The sequence below is a fragment of the Gopherus flavomarginatus genome, chromosome 9, assembly GCF_025201925.1.
Source record: "Gopherus flavomarginatus isolate rGopFla2 chromosome 9, rGopFla2.mat.asm, whole genome shotgun sequence".
Classification (NCBI taxonomy): Eukaryota; Metazoa; Chordata; order Testudines; family Testudinidae; genus Gopherus; species Gopherus flavomarginatus.
In genome coordinates this window covers 3,195,281-3,213,693 of record NC_066625.1, presented here as the reverse complement: position 1 = coordinate 3,213,693, position 18,413 = coordinate 3,195,281, and the positions used below count along the sequence as shown (strand labels likewise).

General features: G+C 43.7%; 1 protein-coding gene across 5 annotated transcripts in view; it reads left to right on the top strand.

Moving 5' to 3' along the window:
- GRID2IP (Grid2 interacting protein) overlaps positions 1–18,413 on the top strand; it is a 110,400-nt gene that overhangs the window by 6,155 nt on the left and 85,832 nt on the right. For all 5 annotated transcript variants that reach the window (XM_050968555.1, XM_050968553.1, XM_050968554.1 and 2 more), the window contains one exon: positions 14,851–15,443. In XM_050968555.1, coding sequence (XP_050824512.1) covers positions 14,851–15,443 — 593 coding nt within the window. The remainder of the gene's footprint in view (positions 1–14,850; positions 15,444–18,413) is intronic.

Genomic DNA, 18,413 nt, shown 5'->3' with positions numbered 1-18,413 from the left:
TGCTGCCACTGCGTCAACAGGCCGCTCCCTAGCAGAAGGAAGCAGTTTTGTTAGAACTCTGCAAGATGCCATGTTATCATAAGAAGGATACAGGCATAGGTGCTGGAACTAGGGGTGCTGCCACACCCCCTGGCTTTAAGTAGTTATCAACCCAAATACATGGTTTCCACCTTCAGCACCCCCACTATAAAAATTATTTCCGCACCCCTGGACACAGGGATAAGTCATCATGCAGGGATGCTGCATCAACATATCTGAAATACAGGAGGCTGTAACTGTCTCAGAGGCTGGATGCAGGAGGCTAAGCCCTGTGAAATTTGAGACCGGCCCACAAATTTAAATCTGAATGGAAAAATTGAACAGAGGCTGCATCCAGTAGGATGGAAGTGACTTCTGAGAAGAGAGACCAAGACTGTCATGTACTTTAAGATATAAAGACAGTTATTCTCAGTCTCTAAGCACCTTGCCAGCTAATTATAAACAAAATAACATAGCAATAAAACAGCAAAAAATTGGCAGCCAACAATAACAACAACAAGAATGATCAAAGAGGAGGTACAATCTGGAAAATTAAAAATACATTTATTTATTGAAGGAAAAAAACCAAATTATCCAGTCTGACCAGAAAACCTTGATCTGAGGCATGCATCTGCTTCATCCCCACATTCCTGGAATACCTGTTCCAGCACTGCACTGTGTAATAATGGCATGCAGGACAAGTTATTTCCTTGGGTCTAAAGAAGAGCAGGGTGTAAACTCAAAAGGTTGTTTCTCTCATCAACAGAAGTTGGTCCCATAAAATATATTACCTCACAGAACCTGTCTCTCTAATAACCTGGGACCAACACAATTATAACAACAGGGCATGTTACTTATAGTTCAGTGGCACTGGAAATTGTAGAGAAGCCCTGCAAAATGGTAGGTTAATAATCCAGTTAGTGAACTGGTTGGTAATGATGCTGTGATTTATAACCTAATAATGTCCCTTTAAGCATTCAAAGTCCAGAACTGAGATCTCTTTGGCTGCAATTTTTTACTAGTGCAATGGCAAAGCCCAAGTATTTTCCCCAAATCAACCCCCCTGCTGTTGGAAGCTCTCCCCAATTCCTACTTGTTGTGCACAGCTCATGAGAACTAGACAATAAGAGCTGCCATACTGGGTCAGACCAATGGTCCAATTAGCCCAGCATCCTGTCTCTGACAGTGAGTATGGCTTCCAGGAAGTGTACAGAATATGGCAATTATGGAGTGACCCACCCATGCCTTTCACTCCAAGTACTGCCTATGTGATTGTCAGAAAACCTTCCGAGAGTCCTAGATATATGCACTTCCTACTTGATCCACTTCTTTGCTTGCAGAAACCCTCACATATCACACCTGGTGTGGGCTTCCTGCTTCATCTACCTACTGCTCTTGCCAGAAACCCTCCCAGATCCCCCAACACTTGCCTCCCAACTGCTGAAAAGCCTCTCTGATCTATCTCCTGGCCTGTGCTTTCTATTTTACCTACCTTCCCTCAGCCAGAAACTTGCCCTGACCCCCTGGATGTGTACTGTCTTTCTGACCCACTTCTCTGCTCCTGGTTCCAACCCCTAGATGGGTAGAGTGGCAGCCAGGAGTACATGTGTGGGGAAAAAGCAACAAAGAGTCCTGTGGCACCTTATAGACCAGGAGTTCTCAAACTGGGGTCGGGACATTTCCAGGGGTCACGAGGTTATTACATGGGAGTCACAAGCTGTCAGCCTCCACCCCAAAGCCCGCTTTGCCTCCAGCATTTATAATAGTGTTAAATATATTAAAAAGTGTTTTTAATTTATAAGGGGGGGGGGTTGCACTCAGAGGCTTGCTATGTGAAAGAAGTCACCAGTACAAAAGTTTGAGAACCACTGTTATAGACTAACAGATATAATGTGCCACTGGACTCTTTGTAGCTTTTTACAGATCCAGACTAACACGACTACCCCTCTGATGTGTGGGGAAGAGTTTCTGAAAGGGAAATAAGGGTTTTTTGTCATGGGAGGAGGCAAGATCAACAGTTGGGGTTGATGAGTCAAGGATCTTTGAGGCAGAGGAAAAGGAAGGGATGAAGAATCCCCCAGTGTAGTTTATCACTAAGGTTTAATGAGAGGAAAGGTAGACAAATATAAGAAGAGTGCAGCAGCCATCCACATATAACAAGAATCATGAGACAGGGTTATGAGAGGCTGCAAAGATTACAGCTGGTTGTTGTAATTGGATAAGCCTCTAGCACTGAGACTCTCCTAATAACCCCCTTTCAGATGGCTCAGGCTGGTTTTGGAACCGGGGCACCCTGACTCCTAACTATCTGCTTAATACTGACTCCATTTGTGTTATTTCTTTTTATGGAACATAATGAGAATGGCTGCTGAGAGGTTAAACCAAGACAAGGCCAGAAAGTGACTGGAGCTGCCCTTATCCAGCTGACCTAAGCAGTAGAGAGAGTTCCGCTCCCAACACATACCTGTGTTTCCTTCCTTTGAACTAAGAATCTGAGATAATTAAATGTTAATTCTAGGCCTTTAAGGAGTCATTGGTGCCGTGGAGAGAAAGCAGAATCCAGACTAGTGCAGAATGAAGTTTAATGTAGAAGGAAAGCCTTATTTTTTAAAGGAAAAATGCCTCTCTATAGTCTCTTCTTAGATCTCAGAATACAAAGTGTACAGTGTTCATTTTATATTATTATTTTAATTATAAATACTTGCACTGTAAAAATGATAAAATAAATAGTATTTTTCAATTCACCTTATACAAGTACCATAATGCAATCTCTTTGTCCTGAAAGTGCAATTTACAAATATAGATTTTTTTTGTTACACAACTGCAATCAAAAACATAATAATGTAAAACTTTAGAGCCCCCAAGTCCATGGAGTCTTACTTCTTATTCAGCCAATCACAAAGACAAACAAGTTTGTTCTCATTTACAGGTGGTAATGCTGCCTGCTTCTTATTTACAGTGTCACCTGAAAGTGAAAAGAGGCATTCACATGGCACTTTGGTAGCTGGCATTGCAAGGTATTTACGTGCCAGAAATGCTAAAAATTCATATGCTTTGGCCACCATCGAGAGGACCTGCTTCCATGCTGATGATGCTTGTTAAAAAAAGCATGTGTTAATTAAATTAGCGACTGAATTCCTTGAGGGAGAATTGTATGTCTCCTGCTCTGCTTTATCCACATTCTGCCATATATTTCATGTTCTAGCAGTCTTGGATGATGACCCAGCACATGTTGTTCATTTTAAGAACACTTTCACAGCAGATTTGACAAAACACAAAGAAGATACCAATGTGAGATTTCTAAAGCTAGCTACAGCAATAAGAATCTAAAGTGCCTTCTAAAATCTGAGAGGGATGAGGTGTGGAGCATGCTTTCAAAAGTCTTAAAAGAGCAAGGCTCAGATGTAGAAATTTAAAAGAGCAACGCTCAGAAACCAAACCACCAAAAAAAGAAAATCAATCTTCTGCAGGTGGCATCTACTCAGATGATGAAAATGAATGTGTGTCAGTCCGCACTGCTTTGGATTGTTATCAAGCAGAACCCGTCATCAAATGGAAACATCTCTCTGGAATGGTGGTTGAAGCATGAAGGGACATATGAATCTTTAGCACATCTGGAATGTAAATATCTTGCGACACTGGCTACAACAGTGCCATGCGAATGCCTGTTCTCACTTTTAGGTGACATTGTAAACAAGACGTGGGCAGCATTATCTCCTGAAACTGTAAACAAACTTGTTTGTCTGAGCAATTGGTTGAACAAAAACTAGGACTGAGTGGACTTGTAGGCTCTAAAATTTTAAATTGTTTTGTTTTTGAATGCTGTTTTTTTTGTACATAATTCTACATTTGTACGTTAAATTTTCATGATAAAGAGATTGCACTATAGTACTCATATTAGGTAAATTAAAAATACTTTTTTTTATTTTTTACAGAACAAATATTTGTAGTAAAAAATAAATATAAAGTGAGCACTGTACACTTTGTATTCTGTGTTGTAACTGAAATCAATATTTGAAAATGTAGAAAACATCCAAAAATATTTAAAGAAATGGTATTTTTATTATTTAACAGTGCAATTAATCACACGATTCATTTTTTTAATTGCTTGACAACCCTAATTGTGATTAATTTTTTCAATAGTGCGATTAATCACGATAAATTTTTTTAGTTGCTTGACAGCCCTATTGTAAATACATGTTTGGGTCTCAGATTCTCAAAGATTCCCATTGAATTTCCTTCTGATCACTGTGCACTGCTAGATGGATCCAGAAAGCTGAGGTCGCCTGGAAATGCTGAGACCCAAGAGGAAAGATTATGTGTAACACAGATATATAGTATGTGCATTCTTTGCGTTTGTTGAAAAAGTAGCATAGAATTCATCTGATTTGCTGCCTCCACTTTCCTGCAGCTTTCTTAGGAGAAACATTTTCTTAAGCAAATAACCCTTTGGCTTCTGTAGGAGCTATGAGATATATCTCCACTGGTTGTACAGTGCTTCTGCAGTCACCAAAGTGTTGTATCTGCTGTACACCCATGGAGTTAAAACAGGGATGAATTTAATTCACTGTTTAAGGGGAGCAGCATCTTCCCGTGCAAATAAATTGGAGGTTGCTTCCTAAATTCTCCTCTGGTTTACATCTATCTAAGGTTTAAACTGGTTAAAGTTTTAAGAGGCTGAGAATTTTCTTCTTGTTCCAAGCATGGTGACAGTGTTAGCTGAAATCGCTCCTGTGCCTTCCCGGCACACTTTGTACTCCTGTTCTCCAGAAAGCTCTTTAGGTCGGCTTGCTGATGAATGGCCTATTAGGTTACTGTACTCAGATAGAATTTGCCATAGAAACTCAGGTAGTTGTCACCAGCGTGTAACTGATCCAAAAGCTTTGAAGCTGTTGCGATGGTCTTGTCTGGTAATTTTCCTTATTCCAATCTGCTACTGGCTAGACCCTGTGAAGAAGAGGTAAGCCTTGCATGGGCTGCTTTCATACTGAGAGTAAAATAGTTTTTCTAGACAGAGAGAGCTTCAGAATGCCGGAAGGTAATTTTTGGGGGCAATGGAAACCAGTTCACTGGTAAATTCCTGACAAGGAAAGTGCCAAAGTAAAACTGGAGGAGACAGAAAATGCAGCAAAAATATTAGTTTTAGGGCATCGCCTATCCCAAAGTGTAACCCAAAGGTCTGGTGTGGTGTCCTGTAGGCTACAATGCAGCCCACAGTCATTTTGTTCCTGTTATCATAGAGGGAGGACAAAGCTAAGGAACCACAGGTTCTTACTGCTGGTGGATACAAGCAACCAGCAAGTTTTGTTCATTGATTCAAGTGCAAGAAGATGTTCTGGGTGTGTGTATTTCCTTGTGATGTTATTTGTATGTACAGTTTAGGCCTGGCCCTTGCTCCCCTGAAGAGTTATTAATGGGACCCTTGGTTGGGCATGGTTCAGGAGCCTTGGTTTAAGTCTAATTTAGGTTGTAAGATCCTCGGGGCAGAGACTGCAAAGTGCCATGCACTGCTATAGAGCTGGCTAAATAAATAGGAATAATTGTAGGAATACCGCAGAGCCACCAAGGCTGCATGCTGGCACAGATGCACCAGCTTGATATTATTTTTAGGACTCTCAGATAAAAAAAAGTCACCTGCTAAATATAATAATATTAGGATGAGTTTGAATCTGAAGTAGGTAAAGATAATTTAATCCAAAGGCTGCACTGAGCAATCACCGCATACCAGGCTGTCTCATCCACAAGTTTGGATGATGGTCTATTAGGAAACAAAATGAGTCTTCTTTCTGATCCAGAGTTTTAGCCTTTAGCTCAGAGATCCCTGGCTATTACTAATTCCTGTGGAAGCTCTGTTTGCAGACCAAAGGCCGGAATTCAGTGTCAAGCCCGTGTCTGGTGCTTTAAATTACCTAGTTACATTGAACATTTATTGACAAAGGAGACAAAGGTTTTTTGACATGCTGAAAAAGAAAATCCATCACAATTAATGACCTTCATTCATAATGAGTGGGTTTAATAGCTAAAGAAATTTTCTCCAAGAATTCCTGTTTTTATTTCTGTGTCACCACCAGAGGGCAGTGAATACACCAGCTGGTGCTCCAAGTCAAGATTTTTTTTACCAGCTGAAACAAAACAAATTTTCTGTTATGGACTTTTTTAAAAGGAGGTCCCACAAATCAAAGAGGCTTTCCTCTTGCAATCCCAGTGTATTTTGGTCTTTTCTCTCTATTCTGCAGGTATCTGGATGAACATGGTAAGACTATTTGGTTTTGTTGTTTACATAAGAGCTGTCACCAGGTGCTATGTTCTTCATAGTCTTAATAAGGCCAATTATAAGCTATAAGGGTTTCTAGCTCTTTTCTAATCAATGACACCCATGCCATGTTAACTAGACATGCTGCAGGTGCCTGACAAACATTGGGGTGTCTCTGATCGTACTGGTGCAGAAGTGGGAGCAGTTCTGTACTAGAAATTTTTCCTTTATTTTTGCTATTGTGTGATTTTGGTGGTGATGAAGGTGAGGAGCTGGAAGAGCTAAGCATATGGAGGAGAGATGCTGTGCAAACTCCTGCTCACAGCTCTGCCAGTGTGTCTCAGTCCTGAACTGGATCATCCCCTGCTACTTCAGCCATTGGGTCCCGCCTTCAACTCTGCCAGTGAACTTCAATCCTAACCTGCAGCCCCCTGTGTTAATCCAGTCATGAGTCCTCACAACTCTGCAAATTAACCTCAGTTCAGACCTGCAGCACCCATGACTATTGGAGATTTAGTCAAGTATTCCCTGTGAGTTCTATCCAGGCACCCCAATTCTGCTTTATAGCACCTTATTTTATACTAGTCTTGGGTTCCTCAATTTCCATTCATTTCTGCCAGGATACTGGTCTGCAACACACTTTCCTGTTTCAGCCGCTGCCTCAGTTTCTTCAGAGCAGAGACTGACAGTTTGCTGAACTGTGCTAAATAGTGTACTTTGTGATGAGAGCAAATGCCAATCGGGAACTAGGTTGAGACGCCCCTCCCCCACAACTCTTCACATCTGTGATCTTCCCATAGCTCAGCATTTCTACCATGACCTAGATCCCTTATCAGCTTCCTCCATTCCCTGATCAAGAGAAGTTAAATTTGCACCTGGTAATATGGCAGCCAGTGTAGGAATCAGCAGCAAACTGGGTGGGATTATGGAAGGGGAGAGTAAGGGGCACAGTAGAAATGCATAGACAGACCACACTGCTAGAGGAGAGCAGGAATGTACATTGGCCAGTTAGCAGAGTGAGAAGTCAGTCATTAGCCTTTGATGTTAAATGCTGCCTTGTCCTGCTCTAGGCATCCTGCAGCAGTGACAATATTTAATGTAGAAGGAAGAGTGTAGTTAGGAAGTAAACACACAGACAATCCTCCAGGAGATAAAGCTGCTGTTTGCTGCTGATTTTCTGTGCCTGGCCAGAGACTGAAGAGACTGAAGCTGCATTAAAATGGATTAGGGGCACATGTGCAGTGTTGTTGTTGCCGTGGCGGTCCCAGGATATTAGAGAGACAACATGAGTGAGGTCGTATCTTTTATTGGACCAACTTCTGTTGGTGAGAGAGACCAGCTTTTGAGCTTACGCAGACCTCTTCTTGAGTTCTGGGAAATGTATACAGTGTCCCAGGTAAATACAAGGTTGCACATATCACAGAAACCAGGAAGGACCAGAATCAATAGGAACTCCAACCATTAGCTAGAAATAAGTGAGACATCTCAGATTGGGCAAAATGATTGGCATGAAGTATATCTCATGGAATGCCAGGAGGAGTTGGTCCTGAGGTGATGCACTATGACACTGCCTATGGAGGGAGAGGGCTGTTTGAGTGGGCTGCTGCACAGCTGGAACTTTCAATGGCCACAAGATATCGAGAATTTCATCTCAAGACGTACACAACTGGTGAAGAGTAGACAGATGTGTGGGAATCTTACATCTTCCTCTGAGACATATGGTACTGGCCACTGGTGGAGACAGGATAGTGGACTAGATGGACTTTGGGTCTGATCTAGTCTGGCAATCCCTGTATTCACTAAATTATGAGTGGAATTGTTCACTATTTAATTCTGAGCAATTTTATTCCCCTGCATGTAGACAGCTCTGCTCAAAAATGGGTTGTTTTTTGGTTTGATAACAGGGCCTAATTTTTTACCCCCAAATACATCAGAGGAAGAAAATATTTTTGGAAAAACATGTCTTCTTGAGTTCATGCCAAATGAGAAAAAATCCTCCTATTCTGAACAGCTTCATGTTTGTTGTGAATATTTTGCACACTTTATTGCAGTCAGTCACACATCTGAAAAGATCAAATATTATCCCTCCTGATTAAGGATGTAGAAATGCTTACTGACTGAATGGGGCAAATTTTCAGATAAGCCTCAACACATCCTCTAAAATTAGAACATAAGAATGGCCGTACTGGATCAGACCAAAGATCTATCTACTTCAGTATCCTGTATTCCAACAGTGGCCAATGCCAGGTGTCCCAGAGGGAATGAACAGAACAGGTAATCATCAAGTGATTCATCCCCTGTTGCCCATTCCCAGCTTCTGGCAAACAGAGCTAGGGATACCATCCCTGCCCATCCTGGCTAATAGCCATTGACGGACCTATCCTCCATGAATTTATCTAGTTCTTTTTTGAACTCTGTTATAGTCTTGGCCTTCGCAACATCCTCTGGCAAAGAGTTCCACAGGTTAACTGTGGACTGTGTGAAGAAATACTTCCTTTTGTTTGTTTTAAACTTGCTGCCTATTAATTTCATTTGGTGGCCCCCTAGTTCTTGTGTTATGAGAAGGAGTAAATAACACTTCCTTATTTACTTTCTCCACACCAGAATTAGTAGGGCAGTTTTTACTCTTAGGTATTTGTATGCACAATTTTTCATGCTTAATATTTGCATGAGCAAAAAAGTAAAGTATTTATGTTCAAGCTGCATTTGTGTGTTCAGAGTGAGTAGTCAGACATCTAACTACCTGACTTAGGTACACAAGTATAACTTGCTCTCACACAGTATTTTGTATATGCAGAATGTTCCACGTGAAAAACTGTGCATGCATAAACTTGGGCTGTGTGTACATCTGTGTGTCTGTGAACCCCAATGAGGCAAGGAAGACAGGGTTTGCTGGGAATTCTGTGAGAGAACCTAAGCTGTCTGGGTCTCTAATCCCATTTCCAGATTTGAGAGGTTCAGATACTTTCCACATAAACATCTCTTTGGGCTGCTTTTCTTGTTCAAATTTCCAGTGTCTGTGCTTCACAGCCCATCGCTATTTCTGTTTCCCTTTGGTTTTGCATTTGTGTAGATGAGGGCAAAAGTAACAGTAAAAGCACACACATGTTTATATTGGGAAGGGTTCGGCTCCTTGTGCATATGATGGGTAAACTGATTTGTTGTAAAAGTAATGATTGCTGTGGAATCAAGAAAGAGAAGGTGAGAGGGGACGGATGCTTATGAATGTTAGAGCAGCAACACATTTATGGCCATTAACACATACAATTAGAGATGGAAAAGACCGACAGAGCATCACAACCACCAGAGCAAGGTAGGATTGTTTCCCCATGGTGTCCTCTCCAAGGCTTTATCCTGTCAAGTTTCAAGTTTCACAAGTAATGGGGGGTCTCACCAGTTCCCTTGGGAGACTATTCCAGTCCCTTCTGGATGTCACCATTGGGCAGTTTCTCCTGATATTCAGCCCACATTGGCACATAAAACAGAAGAAAGTCCTGCTGTGTGGTTCCTAATGGGATGTAATATCCCTCCCACAGATTTCTACCCCAGGCCCCAGCTCCTGCTGGTGCCACAGCAGGAGGCATAATACCTTAAAATCTTTTAGCTTGCTAAGCCCAGGGATCCTGAAGTGCTGAGGAAGCAAAGGAGAAAATCAGAAGACAGCAGTTTAATATTCAGTCCATGTTATCTCACATTTCCCTGCCTTTCTGGCCCTCTGTGTCCAGCTCTCTCAGCCATGCCAAGCCAGGAGAATGGCTACTGGTTTCTTTGCATGGGGGGCCGAGCATGAATAGGAAGTAGGAAACACAGTTCTGAATACACTCGTTAGCCTAGATCTCGGCAGTCATCCGGGGGAGGTGCTTTTCGGGGTGCCAGATATGTATCGGTGCATTTCTACTCAGCACAATATCCCTGATTTTCTCCCCAACACAGCTGGTTGCAGGACCAGGCCAGGACAGTGATTCTGGCCATTCTCTCGCTCTGTATTTGTGCTGCTTTGACATCCCATAGTTGTCTATTTTGATTTGCTAGTGTGGGTAGTAGACAGGGCTGGTGCAACCCATTAGGCGACCTAGGCAGTTGCCTAGGGCACTAGCATTTGGGGGGTGGCATTTCGGGTCCTTCAGCGACAACCGCGGTGGCCAGATCTTCGGCTGCCCTGGTTGTTGTCAGCATTTAGGTGGAGGGACCTGGGGCAAAGGGGCGCAGAGAGGGCCATCTGCAGCAAGTAAGGGGGGAGGCGGCACTCAGGGGAACTCCCCACCCAAGCTCACTTCTGCTCCACCTCCTCCCTTGAGCACGCCGCCCTGCTTTGCTTCTCTCACTCCCAGGCTTGGGAGGCAAGAGAAGTGGAGCAGCGACGGCATGCTTGGGGAGGAGGCGGAGCAGAGGTGAGCTGGGGCAGGGAGCTGCCCCACGGTTTCCCGGGCTGGGAGGAGCTGCTGCGGAGGGGTGCCTCAGAGCTGGTGACGGGAGCTGCTGCGGGGGTGTGTGCCTCAGGGCGGAGGATGGGGAGCTGCCCCAGGGGGTGTGCCTTAGGGCGGAGGGCTGCCACAAGCTGCCCTAGGGGGTGTGCCTTAGGGTGAAGGGCTGCCACAGAGCTTGCGGGGGGGGTGGGCGAGCGCAAGATGGAAGTTTCGCCTAGGTCTTGAAACATCCTTGCACCCGCCCTGGTAGTAGATTTCCCTGCTTGGGCTCTAATCCATTTTAACTCCTTTCAAATTCTAATTCCACTTATAGGTCTTCAGTCTCAGGTCAGCGTGAGACAAAGCCATTACTAACACTGTAATCAGTCTGCAGTTCTCTTTGGGGTGACAGTGAGATTAAACAGAGTAAGAAAAATATGCATGAAGCTAACACGCAGCATCTTGAGGGGAACTTCTTCTGTTCTAAGGAGACTGGAAGGTCATTTTAATGGCAGTTTGTTGTGGTAGTGAGTGGGGAAAAATGAAATCCTGCTAGAATTAATATCTTTTTATACGGCTGATCTCAACACTTTCACCACTAAGGTGCCTTACATAAGTGTTTAGCCAGTTCAATCACTATTGGGGGCCTTAAGGGAAAAAAAAAATAGCGTATAGGCTATTCTTCCCCAGTGAAGTGCACCTTGAATGCTGGATTGTGGATATAGCAGCTGATCAGACCTGACTGTCTGAAGGAGTAAAAAGAATTTGTGTGGATCAGTGGTATGTGCTTCTGAAGGAAACGGATGAGAATGAAGACAGTCCTGAAACCTCAGGAGGACAAACATGCCCTTTGTGAGAGCCTGGCTGGCCTGCCTCTGAGGACAGATTTCTGTAAGTCTTTTCTCATATCACAGATTCATAGAAGTTAGAGCTGGAAAAGACCTACTGTAGGTGGTCACCTGGTCCATCTCCCTTTAGCCAAAGCAGCATTGTTCCCTAGTACATAATCTCTCATTTCAGATGTCCAGCCTGAAGTCTGTCTGTCTCCCTGCTTATATGGCCCCTGTCTGGGGTCTCCAAACTTCCCTTAGGGAGCTCACTCCACAACCTAATAGCTCTCCTGATATTCAGGCTAAATTTTCCTTTGCTTAATTTCACCCCATTAATCACAGGCTTGTTTCACCGTTATTATGCTCTCTCCTGGACATTTTCACCTGTTCAATGCTCACAGAGAATTGTTCTCTCTCTCCTTTAGTTACTGCTTGTTGTTTAGTTCTTTTAATATTCCTTTGTAAGACAATCCTCCCTTACAGCACAGCTTCAAGTAGCTATTTGCAGCAGCAGATCCAGACGGTGATTATTAATATAGATTTCTATAGTAATGGATCTCTCTCTCTCTCCCCCAACTATCCTTTTCCCCTGTGAGCAAGCTGCTCCATGTCATCCCTGCCAAGAGGAGGAGGTTAGAGATATTTGTCTTTCACCTACTTGGATTCTAATAGGATATTAAAAAGCTTGTAATCTCTTGCTGAATTCCAAATGATAAAAATGTAAGGAGGGCTCCTCAGGACTTCAGTGAGAAGAGAAAACATAATTTTGTCACTAAAATTGGAGTTAGAAGAGTCAAGCTGGCCCGATAGTCACTGGATGAAAGACCAGCTGAAATGATGATGCCATGGCTTCTTTCACACGTCCGCTTCTGTACTGGGGATGAGCGTGGACTGGAGTAGGACTCTGACCATAAATGCAAAGGCAGAAGACAGCCACTTTAGGTGATAAATCAAGATACTATTTACACACCAACCCTGCCCCTGCTATTCTTAGTGAAAGGGCTGTTACAGATGAAGGAGTAACTCAAAATAATAGTTAAATAATATGTAATAAATAAATCTGAGAGTAAACGGCATCTTCATAGAGAGGCTGGATCAAAGGAGAGCAAGTGAGTCTGTATGCAAATTATTTAGCGAGTATCAAAGGACAGTTAATGGATGTGCCTACAAATTATTTAGTGAATCCAGTGCGGCTGAGAAGGAGGTTCAAGGATGTTGCTCTGGAGTGTTTAAAGAAGCCTTGATGATCACATGTTCCAGTTTCCCCTTAAATGTGTGCCTCTTCCACAAACACTAATGGCTGGTGAGCCTGACACTTCTTCCGTGGTTTGAACTTTCCCATTAAGTCAATGGGAGTTTTGCCATTTATCAGGCTCTCTGTAGTAGCTCATGACCTTGCGTGCCTGCCACAGGGCAGACTGTCAAAAAGAGGGCAGACACCCCAAACTGGGGTATGTTCTATAATTAGATTTCACCAAGCCAGTAACAACACATTTCAACGCTTGGGTCACTATAACAATCTCATCATAGAGTCACAGGCAGTCCCCTTAGACTCTCCAGTCTGTCTTGCCACCCTGGCAAGCTTTATGTAGTGATAAATGGTCACTTACACCAAAAATCACAGAATGTTCAGATTGCTTCCAGTCCCAAGAAACCAGGCCTTGGCTACACTGGTGCTTTACAGCGCTGCAACTTTCTCACTCAGGGGTGTGAAAAAACACTCTCTGAGTGCTGCAAGATACAGCGCTGTAAAGCGCCAGTGTAAACAGTGCCCCAGCGCTGGGAGCGCGGCTCCCAGCGCTGCAAATTAATTCCCATGAGGAGGTGGAGTACGTGCAGCGCTGGGAGAGCTCTCTCTCAGTGCTGGTGCCACGACCAAACTCGCACTTCAAAGCGCTGCCGTGGGAGCACTCCTTCCGCAGCGCTTTGAAGTTTTGAGTGTAGCCAAGCCCTCAGTCACATACCCCAGATCAACTGGTATCCTAGATCTTACACCAAAGACAACACCTGTAGCCAATCCTGTAATAAACTATCTAAAGTTTTATTAACTAGGAAAAAGAAAGAAGGGAGTTATTTACAGGTTAATGGAAAAAAACATGCACACAAAAATGAGTTGGTATCTAAATCCTGAGAGTGACAGTTGTAGTAATCGGTGAATACAAGATTCTTTCAAGGTGGACCCAGGCATAGCCTTGGGGGAATCTCTGACTTCAGTTTGGTGTCTCTGGCCTGTGAGAGTTCAAACAGCAAAGAGATGGAAGACTTTCCTGTGTCTTTGATTTATTTCCTTCAGCCTCCAAGTCCATAGGATGAGCTTCCTTGCATGTAGCATTCCCAAGGTGCGATAGGGCCATTCATCAATTATTTGTATTGCAATGTTCCTTGATGGCCCATCTGATTTCGATAGTTCTTCTGGATGGGCTGGAGGAAACACCCTTCAGGTCACAAATTTAGAGCAAACATTTTCAAAGTTGCAAAGCAAAACTTACATATTTCCTTGTAGCATGGAATACAAACATTACAAATAATCAGCATTATACAAACATTCTATAGACTCTAAACACTAACTGCATTCTTATAAGACTAATACCTATGTTGAGCAACACATAAGTGAACTGGTCTGGTCTCCAGTTCTGAGTTTGCCAGTTCTTAGCTGCAGTTCTTAGCTGATGCCTGCAGCCTAGGCAAGAGCTGGCACCTGGCCTGCCAATATCACACCATTGATTTCAGTAGATGCAGAATCAGATCCTTTGTTCTTACTCATGCATCAGGCCTTTCATACATCCTCTTCTTAAATTCTGGGTTTACCCTTCATTATACTGAAAGTGAGTCAGTACCACATAAAGGGTGTTGCAGCTTACCTGGTCGTTGCCAGACTGGTGCGAGTGCAATGTCACCTTCCCCACGTGAAGCCCGTGAGTGCTCATCCCAGCAAGATCTAGAGGATATGGCAAATTCTAATACAGATATGTTTGCAGTCATTGTGTAATGAGAAATATTTGTTATAGTAAGCCATTTTGAGTCATTTGTGTGACCTGGTTTTTAGGGTGACATTACCAGGAATATGAAATGATGGTTTCACTGCGCAGGTAAAAGACAGTTAGTTTGCTTCCAAAGGAAACAAAAGGACTAGACTAGAAGGATAAGGAGCAGTTTTTAGGGAGGGATAAAAAGGATCTTCTCCCCACCCTATCATGGGCATTTTCTTTCCAAAGGGATGAGAACGCAGAGCAGACTAGAATTCCCACCAGAGGGCATCCTATATAAATAATATCAGCTGGACCTAATGTTCTTACTGTATGGGAAACAATTTGACAACTTTTTTTCTTCTCTCCCTCTCCAGTTACAACCATGCCGGCTACCAATCAGGGGTGGCCTGAAGAGTTTGGGTTTAAAATAAGTGGAAATGGTCCTTGCTACATCCTTGCGGTAGAAGAAGGCAGCAGCGCTTATGTAGCTGGTCTTCAGCCAGGAGACCAGATCTTGGAGATAGAAGGCCAGCATGTTTCTGCCATGAACTGCGAGACTCTCATCAACCTAGCGAGGCAGTGTGAGAATGTGCCTCCCAGCATTGGAGTGGTCTCACGCATCCAGCAGATGCATGTCAATCCTGGCCCGGATGGAAAGTTTGGTTTCAGCCTGATGTGTAACAGTGGCAACGCCCTGCAAGTGGAGAGCGTAGCCCCAGACTCACCTGCTTCTGAGTGTGGAATCAAACCGGGAGACTACATGCTAGAAGTCAACGGGATCCCAGTGAAGCTTTATGAAGCAGCAGCTGCCATGATCAAATCCTGCCAAGGGAAGGCTCTGAGACTGGGGCTGCTGCGGCTTGGGCGGGTGCAGAGATGGACCAGCAGCAGTGTACGGGGATTTGTCCAAAACGCTGACACCATCCACCAAGAGAGAAAACAGAAGGCTCAGGAATTCAACAAGAAGGTAAAACCAAGGGTGCAGGGCCAGATGGCTGTCTAGCAGGGCACTATGAGTCTGACTAAAGCTGGGGAAGGGAAGGAGGCTGTGGTAAAAATGGCCAGATCCACATGTTCATAGATGATTGTTATTAGAGCATTTAGGGGAGCTCTTCACTCAATAAAGGGGTGCACACAGAGTCAACACACAAAGTATTGTTCATGATTGAGCTCTACTGACAGAATCTGTCCAGTAACATCTTATCAGATTTGGATAATATAGATCCTTGTTTTCCCTTTTCTCATGTACTGGAGTCACCGATGTTTGAGTTGAGTGAAACTGGGACACTTCTGGTCTCAGGAATTCAACTCCCCTGGACTTTTACCATGAGCATTGGGTTTGTTCACAAAATGCAAAGACCAAAAGACCATATCCTCAGCTGGTGTAAATCAGGGTATCTCCACTCAAGTCATTGAGTTTTATGTGATTTCCATATAAATCTGTCAGTCACTCCAGGTGTGCTCAAATATTGGGAGCCAGATGTGATTTGGGTCAGGGGCTCTGGGTTGCGGCTATTTCCTGGTCAAGGCTGGACCCCATATATTCATGCATAAACAAGGAGGACTTGCCTGGTGTCTTGACCATTTCCTGTTATTTCCCTTCCACCATGTAAGTCGCAGGGAACCTGTGGAGCTGACTTTCTCTTGCCACTTTTTGCTGAAGGCAGAGTCCTGACAGCCCAGCTATGCCTTAGGCTCTCATTGCCTGCTACAGTTTTTCTGGTGTGTATAGTATTTTCAGTGCCAGGCAGAATGTTGGGGGCTGACTTTGGGCTGAGCGCTTCCATCTCCCATTGACTTCAGTTTGAGATGTGGGTTCTCTGAATGTCTGAAAATCAGGGGTGTGCCACTCAGATCCAGCTGGAAATGAGAATGTTCCCATGCATGGATTCTATCTGTGCAGTGGAAGGGTTCCCAGAGGAAAGTTTTGGGGACATTCTCTTTTACTGTTATCAGAAATGTCTTCAAAAGGAGAAGAGGGATGGTCTTGTGGGAGGAGCCTGATTTGTGAAGATGGTTTTGTGGTTAAAACATAGGCTTGGGAGTCAAGAGACTTGGGGCCAGATTTTGTTCTCATTTATGACTGTGTAAATTAGTGTGACCCTAATAGAAGTCAGTGGAGTTACATTTGGATAAAACGTGGGTTAGTGAGAGTGGAATCAGGACTCCTGGGTTCTATATGCAGCTCTGCCATTGACCATCTGGATGGTGACCATAAGCAAATCACTTCCCCTTTCTGTGCCTCAGTTTCCCCATCATTTTACAGATGAGGATTGTGAGAATGAATTAATGTTTGCAAAGGGTGTTGAGATCTTTGGATGGAAGGCTGAAGAGAAGAGACAAGTATTATTAATTTTTCACCATGAAAACATAATTATTGTCAAGCGATAATCTGTAAGGCCAGATGTCCTTCTCTTCAGTATCTAAATATTCATTTAGAATTTTATCATATCAGCCTTTAAAAAATTTAGCTCTTATTTTGCAGCAAAAGAAAAAAATCAAAGTAATTACAGCTTCATTGTGTTCCTGATGGTTACCCAGTGGGTAATTTGCCAAACTCATCATCTCTTGCTAATTATAAATTTGATCACAGTTGTTTCTTTAATCTACTTTCCATTTCAAAGTAACTTTTTAAAATACTGTTACGAAATAACCAATAACCGGGTTGTGTTTGTTGATCCCAAGCTGATAAACACCAAGACATTAGTAAAGAGATGTGTCAGTATCAGCTGAATCTCGCTCTTCAGTCAAGCTTTAAATTAAGGGCTCACAAATATGCATTTAATTTATGATTCCAAAGGCAGTTCCACTGCATGTTAGACAGATACCTCCTGATTATTGAGGATTAACAAATGGATGAAGGTGTTGGTATGTTTTACACTGTCTAATGCAATTGGATTAAACCACAGTAAATGTTTCTTGGATGATTGTCATTAAAATTTAGGAAGCAAGCACATTAATGATTTTGGAAAGGCTCTTATGCAGCGTGTGCCTGTAAGGTCAATGAGACCATTCATGGAAGTGGAGCTGGATTTAGCCATGTATGTGTGGTCAGGGGCGGCTCTAGGTATTTTGCCGCCCCAAGCATGGCAGGCAGGCTGCCTTCAGCAGCTTGCCTACGGGAGGTCCCCGGTCCTGTGAATTCGGCGGTAGCCTGCGGGATGTCCGCCGAAGCCGCGGGACCAGTGGACCCTCCGCAGGCATGCTGCCGAAGGCAGACTGCCTGCTGTCCTCACGGCGACCAGCAGAGCAACCCCCGTGGCTTGCCGCCCCAGGCACGCGCTTGGCGTGCTGGTGCCTGGAGCGCCCCTGAGTGTGATTGCTGCATCTCTAAGTAACTTTAATCAGTTTGCACTGCTTGCAGGCAGGAACCCCTCCACATACTTTGTTTCTGTACCAGCTCATCCAGCCTCTTGTTCCCCAGAGTGTTGAGAGGAAATGAGTTTGTAGAGCTTTGTGGGTTGCTGGTTTCAGGAACGAGAGTGTAATGGCTCTGATGTTTTAAGTAGCCTAATTTTCCACAAGCTGCAGAAAATAATAAAACCCAATAGAGTGCTTCCCTCCATCCTTTATTGGTAAACGCTGCTTCAGTTAGAGCTGCTGGTGGTAGAACTGGATAGAATAAGCCAAAAAGCCGGGGGCAGGGTGATGCTTGGGAAGCTCATCTGCATGTTATTACCCAGAATGCACTAGTAGCTCACCTCTGTTTCACAACATCACTGGGGTCCAAGCTCTGGTCACGTGCTAAAATGTTGAAGGGTGCTTGTGGTAGCACTGGGTTCTCTGCTGTGTGCTCTATGAGCCCGAGATGCAGGAGGCTTTTCCTATACTGAATGCTAGATCATTAACTTATTTGATTCCCTGGGCTAACAGCACTCATGGAGGGGGCTGGGTGACTCACGTGCCAGTATTGGTGTTATTGTCATGGCTAGCTGTG